The sequence below is a fragment of the Archocentrus centrarchus genome, unplaced genomic scaffold (genome assembly GCF_007364275.1).
Source record: "Archocentrus centrarchus isolate MPI-CPG fArcCen1 unplaced genomic scaffold, fArcCen1 scaffold_54_ctg1, whole genome shotgun sequence".
NCBI classification, from domain to species: Eukaryota; Metazoa; Chordata; class Actinopteri; order Cichliformes; family Cichlidae; genus Archocentrus; species Archocentrus centrarchus.
The window spans coordinates 1,382,501-1,396,667 of record NW_022060276.1 but is presented as its reverse complement, the minus strand read 5'-3'; the positions used below and the strand labels follow the sequence as shown (position 1 = coordinate 1,396,667).

Below are 14,167 nucleotides of genomic sequence, written 5' to 3'. Positions count from 1 at the left end.
GTTACAAGAAAAGCAAGCCTTGTGTGGAGCTATCTTCATTTTGTTCGCTGGCTGTCTAGCAGCATACTGGCTCACATGTTGTGAGGACAGCTCACCATCAATTGAGTAATTGGATAAGAAATACTGTTGTCCTAATGAGCAATAATAAATATTCAAAAGAGAAAAACAGGTATTTTAAAATGAACTTCTAAAATGGTAACCAGTGTTTAACTGCATGCAGCCTCTACCAAAGAGCCAAACCCTTTCAATGTGTTTATGTGCCATATTAAAATCTGATGTTTTGAACAAAACATTTTCTTAAATACAAAGTAAGGTATAGATAATACTGAAATAAGGTTTACAGTGAAGTAGGCTTTGCTCTGCTTTCTTGGAAGGCTTTCTTCCATCAGAGTTCTGACAGTATTGTATCTACTAGATGAGGTAAATTTGGTGTGTGTTTATGTGTATGTGTTTTTGTACGTGTGTGTACCTCCATGTTTTAAGTGTGCTAGTGAATGGGAGGAGTGAATGTTTGTAAGGCTTTTAAGGAGATGTGGTGACTGCAAAGAAAACCGTGAGCATCTCAGCATGCTAAGAGATTTGTCCTGTGCTTTGATGCAATGCTTCCTTCATCAGAATGATAATAATTAATAATAATTCAGTGTCCAGCTGTGGCTCAGGAGCTCAGAGTTTTACTGGGGTTGGGGTACAACTTTTCATTTTATATTTTAAAATATTAATACATATAAACATTTTCTTCCAGTTATATAATTCATTTATATTAATCTAAATATGCAAATAATGTTACTAAAGCCTTGAAATAAATACGGTCTCATACACCCCCATGCCTCCTTTTAAACTCACCCCTGCTTGCTGCAGGTATCACTGTGACAAGCAAGATACCTGCAATTCAATTTTAAACATGGTGCCATATTAAGTTAACAGTTCATCCACATATTTTATTTTAACTTGTGTAGTTTTATTGTAGATTTTCACCATGTAAAACCAATGGTAGTGGATGGAGCAGCTACAGTGTTGGAGCTTGTTGATCAGGTGGTTGATGAAGGACTTCCTCCAGCTTTTTCCCAGTAAGATTTTAAGAAGTGATTACAGGAAAAATGTTTTCTTTCACTAAACCTGAGCTCACCATCTTGGTAACTCACTCAAATGGGTTGTAATTAGTTATTGTAGTAGTTTTTGTAGTGGTCATAGCGTTTAACTGCACGGGCATTACCACAACTCATAACGAGAGGCACACTACTAAACTCACTCATATATTTCTGTGAAAAAGTATTTCCACCTTCCTGATTTCTTATCTTTTTTGCATATTTGTCATACTTACATGTTTCAGATTATCTAAGTTATCCAAAATTTACTTGGCCCTGTGTGAAAAGAAATTAAATTAAATTTGATACAATTTTATTTATACAGCACCAAACAAACAGCCGCCTCATAGCACTTCAATTCAAATGAATTGCCCTCTAAACCTAATAACTGGTTGTGCCACCAGAGGCAGTAACAACTGCAATCGAGCCTCTGTGATGGCAGTTAGTCTTTCACCTCACTGCAGAGCAGGGTTATAATAGTTTTGGATTTTACATTATAGTTTAGTTTTAGTTAGTTTTTACTTTTTTTCTCTAATTCAGTTAGTTTTAATTAGTTTTCAGAGTGGATTTTCTCGTTTTTATTAGTTTTTATTTTTGGTTTCATGCTTAGTTTTAGTTAGTTTCAGTATTAGTTTTAGTATTTTCATACCTAATCAGGTGCAAGATTCAAGGCGCAAAAGTGACTATTGTGTAATGAAAACTTGACAAAAGATACAGTTTAAAGAAATATAGTCAACAACCAACTGTTCACAAGACTAAATGCTAAATGTGTGTAATATTAAGGAGACACATGAACATCAACAGGGAGAAACAAAGAAAAACATGAACTCCCAAACTCAATAAATTCTACAATAAACTCCACAATAAACTTCAGCATCAGTGCAGTAGATTAACAACAGCTACATGTGGTGTTTGACAAAAACAAACTCTTTGAAGGAGTCAAAGCTCAAATCCAGCTGCATCCTGATGTTCTCACCACCTGAAGCTGCTTCTGTTTTGGAGCTAGCTTGGTTAGATGCTGCTAATTAAACCTGCAGGGTCTTTGCGGCCTCTGTACACAACCTACGGAACTTGCCGACCTCATGTCCACATTTATGCTTGTGTAGCTGGATTGTGAGTGTTAATTACCTTGTGGTCGTGTGCAGGTGTTTGTACTCAAAGAACCTCCATACGGGACTCTGCCGCTTTCTCGGCAGACCGCAGCCATTACTTTGCGGACCAGCGCGGTGAGCGCACGCACATGCGCACTCACACACACAGTTGTCCTGTGGCGCTCCCAGCTTAAACTCGGAGAGCGGAAACAATGATTTCATATCAATCCACAAGGCTTAAAAAAAAAAAAAAACAAGTAAATGAAAGTCAGCTTATCGATAATTTCAGTTAGTTTTAGTTAGTTTTGTAAACTCACAATTCAGTTTTAATTAGTTATCGTTTTTTCCTTTTAATTATAGTTTTTATTTATTTCAGTTAACGACAATGTTTTTTCAATTTCAGTTTTCGTTATTTCGTTCGTTTTCGTTAACTATAATAACCCTGCTGCAGAGGAAAACTGGCCCACTCTTTGCAGAATTATTGGAATTCAGCCACACTGGAGGCTACTCCCAAACCTCCATTTTGTTTTTGTTTTTGGAGCCATCCAGATGTGGACTTGCTGGTGTGCTCGGGTCATTGTCCTGCTTCATCGCCCGAGTGTGAGCTGATGGCTGGATATTCCTCAGGATTTCCTGACAGAACACAATTCATGGATTCATCAATTATGGCAAGTTGTCCATGTTTGGCTGTGGGTATGACGTCCTTTGTATGAAACGCTCTGTTAGTTTTACACCAGATGTAAAGTTCAACTTTTCTCATCAGTCCACAGAATATTTTTCCAACAGTCTTGGGGCTCATCTGATTTACTGAGTCTTTTTCTGATTGTTCAATCATGAACACCTACCTGAATGGAGGAAAGTGTGGCCTGCATGTTTTTAGATGTTGTTCTGGGGGTTTTGTGACCTCCTATTTGGGGATAATGGCTCTCACCATGGTTTCCTGGAGTCATAAAACCTTTGTAACCCTTTCCAGACTGATAGATGTCAGTGACTTTGTTCCTCATCTGTTCTTGAGTTTCATTAGATCCTAACATGATGGGTTGTTTTTGGAGATCTTTTATCCTGCTTCACTTTGTCAGAAAGGTTCTACTTAAGTGATTTGATGATTAAACAAGTCTGGCAGAAATGAGACCTGGATAGTAAAGCTGAACAAATGTGGTTAACGGTTAACTAAAGGTTTTTTTCTCTTAATAAATGAAATCATCACTTAAAAACTGCATTTTTTATTTACTTGGGTTATCTTTGTATTATATTAAAATTAGTTTAATGATCTGAAACATGTACATATTGAAAATATGCAACAACAAAAAAATCAGGAAAGGAGCAAACGCTTTTTCACTGTATATGCTTCATATGAAGTTCAGAGGAAAAACAACATTGGTAAGCTTAGCAATGTGTCAAAGGTTGTCTTCAAATCAGAAGTGCCTGACTCCGTGGTATAATTCACAAACGCACAGCTTAAAGCAGATAACCCGAAAGCTGGAGAGGGAATGGCGTCTCACTAAATTAGAAGATGCTCATTTAGCCTGGAAAAAGAGTTTGTTGCTCTATAAAAAAGCCCTCCATAAAGCTAGGACATCTTACTATTCATCATTAATTGAAGAAAATAAGAACAACCCCAGGTTTGTTTTCAGCACTGTAGCCAGGCTGACAAAGAGTCAGAGCTCTGTAGAGCCGAGTATTCCTTTCACGTTAACTAGTAGTGACTTCATGGATTTCTTTACAAATAAAATGTTAGACATTAGAGAAAAAATGATTCATAACCATCTCAAAGATTATTCTTCATGTTCGGCTGCTTTCAGCACTGCTGGTATTTGTTGAGACTCTTTTGCTCCAGTTGATCTTTCAGAGTTATCTTCAATAGTTACTTCCTCCAAACCAGCAACATGTTTGTTAGATCCCATTCCTACTAGACTGTTCAAAGAAGTCTTTCCAATTATTGATGCTTCAATCTTAAAAATGATCAATCAGTCTTTATTAGTTGGCTGTGTACCACAGGCCTTCAAGGTGGCTGTAATTAAACCTCTGCTTAAAAAGCCATCACTTGACCCAGCTGTCTTAGCTAATTATAGGCCAATCTCCAACCTTCCTTTTCTCTCAAAGACTCTTGAAAGAGTAGTTGTAAAACAGCTCACTGATCATCTGCAGAGGAACGGTTTATTTGAAGAGTTTCAGTCAGGTTTCAGAATTCATCACAGTACAGAAACAGCATTAGTGAAGGTTACAAATGATCTTCTTAGAGCCTCTGACAGTGGACTCATCTCTGTTCTTGTCCTGTTGGACCTCAGTGCAGCTTTTGATACTGTTGACTATAACATTTTATTACAGAGATTAGAGCATACTATAGGTATTAAAGGTACTGCACTGCAGTGGTTTGAATCATATTTATCTAATAGACTCCAATTTGTTCATGTAAATGGGGAGTCTTCTCCACACACTAAGGTTAATTATGGAGTTCCACAGGGTTCTGTGCTAGGACCAATTTTATTTACATTATACATGCTTCCCTTAGGTAGTATTATTAGAAAGCACTGCATCAATTTTCATTGTTATGCAGATGATACTCAGCTTTACCTATCAATGAAGCCAGATGACACACATCAATTAATTAAACTGCAGGAATGTCTTAAAGACATTAAGGCCTGGATGACCTCTAATTTCCTGCTTTTAAATTCAGATAAAACTGAAGTTCTTGTTCTCGGCCCCACAAATCTTAGAAACATGGTGTCTAACCAGATACTTACTCTGGATGGCATTACTTTGGCCTCCAGTAACACTGTGAGAAATCTTGGAGTCATTTTTGACCAGGATATGTCCTTCAATGCACATATTAAACAGATATGTAGGACCACTTTTTTGCATTTGCGCAATATTTCTAAAATTAGAAACATCCTTTCTCAGAGTGATGCTGAAAAGCTAATTCATGCATTTATTACTTCTAGGCTGGACTATTGTAATTCATTATTATCAGGCTGTCCTAAAAGCTCCCTGAAAAGCCTTCAGCTGATCCAAAATGCTGCAGCTAGAGTACTGACAGGGACTAGAAAGAGAGAGCAGATTTCTCCCATACTGGCTTCTCTTCATTGGCTCCCTGTTAGATCTACAATAGAATTTAAAATTCTTCTCCTCACATACAAGGTCTGAATAATCAGGCACCATCTTATCTCAAAGACCTCATAGTAACATATCATCCCAACAGAGCGCTTCACTCTCAGACTGCTGGCTTACTTGTGGTTCCTAGGATACTTAAGAGTAGAATGGGAGGCAGAGCCTTCAGCTTTCAGGCGCCTCTTCTGTGGAACCAGCTTCCAGCTTGGATTCGGGAGACAGACACCCTCTCTATTTTTAAGATTAGGCTTAAAACTTTCCTTTATGATCAAGCTTATAGTTAGGGCTGGATCAGGTGACCCTGAACCCTCCCTTAGTTATGCTGCTATAGGCCTAGGCTGCTGGGGGGTTCACATAATGCACTGTTTCTCATTCACCTTATTTACTTTGTTTATACTCCACTTTGCATTTAATCATTAATTTATATTATTTTTCTGGCTCTCCCCCCTCACAGCAGATGACCCCCCCTCCCTGAGCCTGGTTCTGCTGGAGGTTTCTTCCTGTTAAAGGGAGTTTTTCCTTCCCACTGTCACCAAGTGCTGCTCATAGGGGGTCGTTTTGACTGCTGGGTTTTCTCTGTATTATTGTAGGGTCTTTACCCACAATACAAAGCGCCTTGAGGCGACTGTTTGTTGTGATTTGGTGCTATATAAATAAAATTGAATTGAAATGAACTGAACTGAATTAAACACACACATTTGTTTCAAACCAAAATATGCAAAGTAGTATTAGTAACAATATTAATAACAGCATTGAGAAGTGTTGGTAATGATAAGCAGTATAAGGCATTGATAGTATTATAGATAAAATCCTTACAGTATCTAACATTAGCCAACATATGTCCATAATAAAGAAAAACGGAATGAAATGTAACTTATCATTCACAGGATGCTTTACCTGGAGATGGCAATCTCAACCTTGGTTCTGGCGATGGCTGCTGCTCTCACTGCTCCCTCGATAGCACGATCTACTTTTTGTTTGGTCTTGGTGTTCTTCAGCGGGATCAGGTGATTCTTGATGCCCCGGACCAGCACATTGTTCTTGTACTTCCCTTCTTCCTTCATCCCATTTGGAAAGATAGTGCAGCCATAGCCATGGCGCTTATTGTTCAACCACTCACCTTCATACTTCATGCCATTAGAGCGCTCAGAGACACCAAAGCCACTGCGCTTGTCATTTTTCCATTCACCCACGTACGACTCAGTGGTGGTAGCATCAACATTGTCTTCAAGAGGCAGGTAGTCATCACCGGGGTCTCCGTCCCCAAAGCTGATGGTAGAGTTGGCATCGCTTGAACTGATGTGGCTCATAGCAGTGTCACTTTGTGCTGAACTGCGCTTACTAGAAATTGATGAGCGTGAGTCTGATTTGCGTAGTCGCTGAAGGCTGCCAAAAAGGGAGCCTCGGCGAAAAAGGCCCTTTCTCTTCTCAGAACCTTCACCATCTGATTGGAAGTTGAGCACAAAACCACCACGTGTGCCAGCAGGGCTATCAGATAGGCTGTCACGCAATACCGTACCGTTACTCTGCTCACTGCGGAGAGAAGCCAGCGAGGTTCGTAGAGGTGAGTGGATGACTGAAGCCATACCATAAGGAACACTTTGACGTACTCCATAGCCATGACGCATGCCACCAGTCCACTGACCCTGATACGTGCCTACGGCAACAACACAGAGAAAGAGGGAGGAAAGACAAAATGTGGGTGAACTGTAAAAAACAACCACAGAGAGAATGATGAGCACAGAATAACTCAACTCATTATACGTAATGACCACAAGCTTACACTGTACAATAGTCAGTGATGAAAAGCTTTGTTTAATGAGCTGGATGGATACACTGTAAAATACAATTGGTTATCATTACTTTAAAAAAGCATGTAAACCGATTGCACTTAATTAAAAAAAAAAAGTACAGAGAACTATGTATTTGAAGTTGTACTAACTAGTGCTGCCTTTGTAGAGTACACTTATACATGAGTTTAGGGCGAGAGGCAGGGTACGCCCTGTACAGGTCACCAGGCAGTCACAGGGCCAACACAGAGACAACCATTCACACCTATGGGCAATTTAGAGTGGCCAATTAACCTAACCCCAGTAAGTCATGTCTTTGGACTGTGGGAGCTGGTTAGCAGCAGTGCTAACCACCACGCCAGCGGTCTATGGGCTGGACTGTTCAGTTGCTGAACGGGAGAGACTAACCTGCGCATGCTTGCTGCTTCTTTGAATGCGAAGTGGGAGTGACGCTGGCTACTTAGTGTTGCTAGTAAGCTTAACTCTAAATTAAGTAATGTTCACTCTAAACACTAAGTATTTTGCACTTTTCATATTGGAAGTAAATGTTACTTCATAAATACAAGTTATGCGAGCATATTTTTGATAACCTAGTAACGTTAACTAATATGTAAGTCAGGATAGCTATTGATTTTACAGTGTAATAGGCTACTAAAATAAATTAATACAGAGAAAAATTTAAGAAAGCTTCCCAAAAATATTTTAAAATAAATTATATGACCAATGGTAACAACTGTTCCAACAATTAATCAATCTATTAGAAAAAACAATGACAACTCCTTTGATTAAAAAAGAATGAAAGTCATTTTATTAAATGTACAAGAGAAAACTTTCCAATTCCAAAGGCTTTACAGCACAAGTGCTGTGCCACACCACATCACTCTGTGGCAACACAGAATGCAGAGTTACAAAAGAAAAAGGCTCAGTGAAGAGGTAAATGTTTTTTATTAAATGATAACTTAGCCGATGTGTCGGCAGATTTGACTGTACAACTGTCATCATTAAGCAATGAGGCAAAGAGGCTGCTCACCTACAACATAGTTATCATATAACCAGGTAAATGTGTCAGGATTAAAGAGCAATGCTTGGCTGCCCACCACAAATATATCCCCAAAAGCTGTGCTGTAGTATGACACATGTAGGACACTTTAGTCTGCTATGATGAGTGCATATATTAGGATAAATTAAGTCTTTTTTTTTATTACCAGAACTGTCATTTGAATGAACCTTTGTGAGTGTATTCTTGTATGACACTAACATGTTTACTCTGTGCTTTATTACAGGAACTGGAAAATAAAGTATAACTTAATATCTTCAGATTTTCAAACCCCATACATGGCAGTATCAGCAGCAAGTAAATGATAGTGGTGCTTATATAGCGCCCTTTTACTCACATTGAGCACTCAGAGCAGTTCCAATCACACACTTATCTATGCCTAAGCACTTTGTGTAACATTCACGCACACATCGATGGATGCTTCAGAGACCTGGCATTTTCTAATAAAAGCCCCAGCAGTCACATTCTGGAGACACATGAAAGTGTTGCTGCCACATTACTTCTGTCACTGTTTACAAGAGCAATTGTTACATTACTGTCTTATTGTCATTACTTTTATAGTCACAAACTTTTTTTATTACAAATTTTCACAACGTAATGAAATGCTTAAAAAGCAACATTATGAAAGGCATGTGCTTTAAAAAGGTGAGCTACTTTCACATCACAGTGACCCCAAGCAGGTGAGGCAGCATGTGGCAGCCTCCTATTGGTGAAGCACTGTGAGGACATAAAAACATTTCTCAGATTGTACTACATGTTAGACAAGCAGACATCCTCTATTCCACTAATATAGAGATGAATGTTTTTAAATGACAAACACAGAAAATATTTTCTATTATTTTCTAGTTTCTAGTTGTCTGAGCACTGCTGTTGTAGGTGGGTGCATCAAATGAGCTGACAATGTTTTTTTTTTTTTTTTAAATAATACAACCTGATTTTGATACTGTTGACCATAACATTTTATTACAGAGATTAGAGCAAACTATAGGTATTAAAGGTACTGCACTGCAGTGGTTTGAATCATATTTATCTCATAGACTCCAATTTGTTCATGTAAATGGGGAGTCTTCTTCACACACTAAGGTTAATTATGGAGTTCCACAGGGTTCTGTGCTAGGACCAATTCTATTTACATTATACATGCTTCCCTTAGGCAGTATTATTAGAAAGCACTGCATCAATTTTCATTGTTATGCAGATGATACTCAGCTTTACCTATCAATGAAGCCAGATGACACACATCAATTAATTAAACTGCAGGAATGTTTTAAAGACATTAAGGCCTGGATGACCTCTAATTTCCTGCTTCTAAATTCAGATAAAACTGAAGTTCTTGTACTCGGCCCCACAAATCTTAGAAACATGGTGTCACACCAGATACTTACTCTGGATGGCATTACTTTGGCCTCCAGTAACACTGTGAGAAATCTTGGAGTCATTTTTGACCAGGATATGTCCTTCAATGCACATATTAAACAAATATGTAGGACCGCTTTTTTGCATTTGCACAATATTTCTAAAATTAGAAACATCCTTTCTCAGAGTGATGCTGAAAAGCTCATTCATGCATTTATTACTTCTAGGCTGGATTATTGTAATTCATTATTATCAGGCTGTCCTAAAAGCTTCCTGAAAAGCCTTCAGCTGATCCAAAATGCTGCAGCTAGAGTACTGACAGGAACTAGAAAGAGAGAGCAGATTTCTCCCATATTGGCTTCTCTTCATTGGCTCCCTGTTAAATCTAGAATAGAATTTAAAATCCTTCTCCTCACCTACAAGGTCTTGAATAATCAGGCACCATCTTATCTCAAAGACCTCATAGTACCATATCACCCCAATAGAGCACTTCGCTCTCAGACTGCTGGCTTACTTGTGGTTCCTAGGATACTTAAGAGTAGAATGGGAGGCAGAGCCTTCAGCTTTCAGGCGCCTCTTCTGTGGAACCAGCTCCCAGCTTGGATTCGGGAGACAGACACCCTCTCTATTTTTAAGATTAGGCTTAAAACTTTCCTTTATGATCAAGCTTATAGTTAGGGCTGGATCAGGTGACCCTGAACCCTCCCTTAGTTATGCTGCTATAGGCCTAGGCTGCTGGGGGGTTCACATAATGCACTGTTTCTCATTCACCTTATTTACTTTGTTTATACTCCACTCTGCATTTAATCATTAATTGTTATTAATCTCTGGCTCTCTTCCACAGCATGTCTTTCCCTCCCCTCAGCCCAACCGGTCACAGCAGATGACCCCCCCTCCCTGAGCCTGGTTCTGCTGGAGGTTTCTTCCTGTTAAAAGGGAGTTTTTCCTTCCCACTGTCACCAAGTGCTGCTCATAGGGGGTCGTTTTGACTGTTGGGTTTTCTCTGTATTATTGTAGGGTCTTTACCCACAATACAAAGCGCCTTGAGGCGACTGTTTGTTGTGATTTGGTGCTATATGAATAAAACTGAATTGAATTGATTACAATGTTTCTACTTTCATTTAATTTCAGTGGTATGGGCTCTCATCTCATCACACCATCTGTTTCCTTTTTTTAACATAACATACAGAAAGTAAATATTCAAGATTAAGCTGACATCCTATAAACTATTGAACCCATTTTTGTTGTGACCTTTATCCTGTTATCCTGTGACTGTAACAGGAAAGAGGTGCTGGTAGGTAGGTGTGCTGACTGTAGTACACAAAGACCTGTCCCCACTTTCATATACTGGGCCTGAAGAATGGTTTCAGCAAGCCTTCAAATCTGGGGTTATCCTGTACAAAAAGAAAAATGTAATATAACACAGTTTCTTCAGGCTTTCATGTACTATTGATAGTCTTACCCTACAAGAGTTCAAACTTACCTCACATCACACATGGATCATCACAGGTCCTGTGATCCAGGGGGTCATGGTCACAGCTTCTGAGGGAGCACAGCTGTGACCAACACGGAGTCTCCGACACGCATTTCAGCTGGCTGTGAAAGAGCTCTTACAGAGAATACAAACACAAAATGAGGTTACAACAGAATTCATTTATACTTTTAACAATTATAAAAAATTCTTGATCACATGTAATGGGAGCAGGTGCATCAACACAGGCTGAGCTGCTGGTATGACCCACAGAACATTAAAAAAATACTTTTTTTTCACTGTTAGTATCATACACACATCACAGCTTGTGGGACCACACTTGTCCTCGTTTTAAATTGTCTGAAAAGCTAAAATGGCACATTGTTGTAACTTTGATCTCACCCATTTCATGATGACTGCAGTTCACACTGAAGATAAAGATGATTGTCACTTCAAATGTCTGCCTGTTTGCATGGTTATCCTCACACAAACAAAAAGGCTTTTCACCTTTGCAAGTCCATGTGGCAGTGTAGGCAGAACCACAGCAAACTTGGTGTGGAGGTTGTTTGGGATCTGTGACAGCTGGCAATAAATATAAAAGGTCTAATTTTATACCACATTTTGCATTTAACATGTAACATGTAAAATACTGCACAGCTAAAGTAGATTATTTAGAGTTTGGTAGGTATAATCAAATTCCACCACAGTAGCCGCCACAGATGGTGTAAAAGATGGACGTAGCAACTGTGAGGTCATCCACTGGTTTCTGAAGTCCATTTGGAAGCCTCGAGATGAGCATTTCTGCCTCTTGGTTGCAAAAAATAAAAAGATGTGATGAGGAGTGGATCTGACTGTGAAAACGCCCACTAATTGGCTAACAGCTTGTGATTGACAAGTCGTCAGCCAATGAGGAGTTTCATATAACTGATAAACCTCCATTTTGAAACAGTATGACCAAGGATGTCTCCCAGTTCAGGGGCTGCATCCTTCTCAGGCTGTGGCCTTCCTGGTCTATGTAGGCCATGTAGGGACTGTTAAATGGGATGGTGTAGCCTTCATATCCATGTCGCCTGCTCCTCCTGCCCTTATGTCAGCGTGTCTCCTGTTATGACCATGGCAGTGTGAAGCACAGCTGTGGAAAAGAAGCTGTTAAAACGGAGCCTGAACTTTTTTGTTGTTGCTGTTAATTTAATCAAGTAATAAAGAGGAGCTAATTATTCATTTCCAAATATGCTGACTGTGCTTCAGAGAGACATTAAAGTTAATAAAACTATCCAGTTATTAAGCTTAAGTTTAATCTCAATCAAAATCAGTTTGCTCAGGAACAAATGAAACACTGAAGTAAACCAAACATCAACCATTAGATATCATCACCGAATTATATCTGTATTTAACTTCCACTCAGCACTGAAAGCCAGCGGGGTTCTGAGAACATGTGCCGGAGTCGAGTTCTCTCCGGGTAAAGTGAGCCGGAGAGGTGAGCTGGCTGTTAGACCAATGGGAAAGAGCATCTCCCAAAACATTGGAGAACTTTTGCAATTAAGCGACAGCTTGATAAATCCAGCAGATATTTAGTTTGCACATCTACATCATATAAGTTTAATTTGTATCACAGAAACAGTAATATTTTTGGCCGCTCTCCTCTGCCATTCCCACAACAGGCTTCACTCTGCAATGAATCATGGGATAGGCTAGACCACAGAGGATAAAACCAACCTGTCCTTCAAATCCAGGGAAAAGAAGGCTGCATTTGGAGGTGCCTTCGAACCTGGCTGTGACCTCATCGACCTTTAAATGCAGTCTTAGAAGGATGGACCCCCTGAATTGGGACAAACCCAAGATAACAATTTTTTTATTCACTATGATAACTCAGCAGTGTATAAAGGTTAAGACAGAAAGCTATTTTCCCGTAGACGTTAAGTCTGATATCATAGGCCATTTCTGGGGCTAAATGCTCCTTTGGTTCCTAATAATCAAACTCTGAGGCACCACTAAGAGTTAAAAACTGTTCAGATTCTTTCAGCTCCAATAAAATGATCAATTTGGCTGGTTTCCCAGTTGTGGTAAAATTTTACCATCTAGGTATCTATGAAAAAGACGATTTACAAGGACTAGTGGAGTTAAAAGTTAGAGACACTAGCATTTACATAGATATGACATTTTTCTAAAAATAAAACCTACAGCTCTGCTATAACTGAACGTAAAAAATAAAAACAATCAAAAATCTAAAACCAAATAGCAGTGATGTTTGGAAGGTTAGTGAAGGTGGGCTAGCTGACATAGCCTATAATGACATGTTACCTGATGGCTAGCTACAAAGCCATGGTTAGGCTAATATAAACACATTACCACAGGAAAGATGTAAGATGAGGGTTAAATTATGAGGGTCCCTGATGGGCAGAGACAAATGCCAGCACATGGCAGGAGGAAAATAGACCAAACGTCAGCATGGAGAATGTCACGTCAGACATTAATAAGGTTAGTCATTAATATGTTGGTGTGTGGTTTAAATTACCTGCTCTGAAAAAGTCCTGCTCCTAAGCTTCATGTCCACACTTAGTCGGCCTGGGAATGAATCTTTTTTGGAATGTCCAGCTATTTGGTGTGCAGGGACACTGGGAGTTTTTAAAAACTTAAAGATGTGCTGCACATATGCTACGCTAAAGCCAAACAAGCTGAGAATGACCACTATCATCTTTGATCGAGTTGTTTCTACTAAATAAAAGACAAAGCATTACAACACATTAAAATGATGATGGCCTCAAACAGCGCAGTAGACGCTTGGACCTGGAAATAGGGTTGATAATCATCACTTAACAAACAGATAGGACTGGAAGGCTTTTTGCAACCACAGCTTTTGGCACCTGGTGGCCTTCACACCCACAAGCTACGTCCATTTTTTTAACCACTGATGGTCGTCACTGATAAAGCCCTGGTACTGAGCTAAGCTACAGGCTACAAAGCAATAACAAATACTCTGAATGCCACCTTTAACTAGTATCCCACTTCTCAGCAGCACGATAAGGATATATAAAAATGCAGTTGGATTAATAAGTAAGCACATTTTGTTACTTACTGATAGTGCAGAAATTATGCTAGATGGCTGTCAGTTTTGACGCTCTCTCCATCCAATTAAGGTCAGTCCAAGGTTAGCTTGTGCTTTGTCCCCTTTGCGCCTTTACTACCTCTGATGGTTGTGTTTCCATGTT

At 39.2% G+C, this 14,167-nt stretch overlaps 1 protein-coding gene across 1 annotated transcript in view; it reads right to left on the bottom strand.

Moving 5' to 3' along the window:
• Positions 1-14,167, bottom strand: part of LOC115777456 (junctophilin-1-like) — a 95,099-nt gene that overhangs the window by 66,991 nt on the left and 13,941 nt on the right. Inside the window, exon 2 of the mRNA XM_030725362.1 lies at positions 6,182-6,941. Coding sequence (XP_030581222.1) covers positions 6,182-6,941 — 760 coding nt within the window. The remainder of the gene's footprint in view (positions 1-6,181; positions 6,942-14,167) is intronic.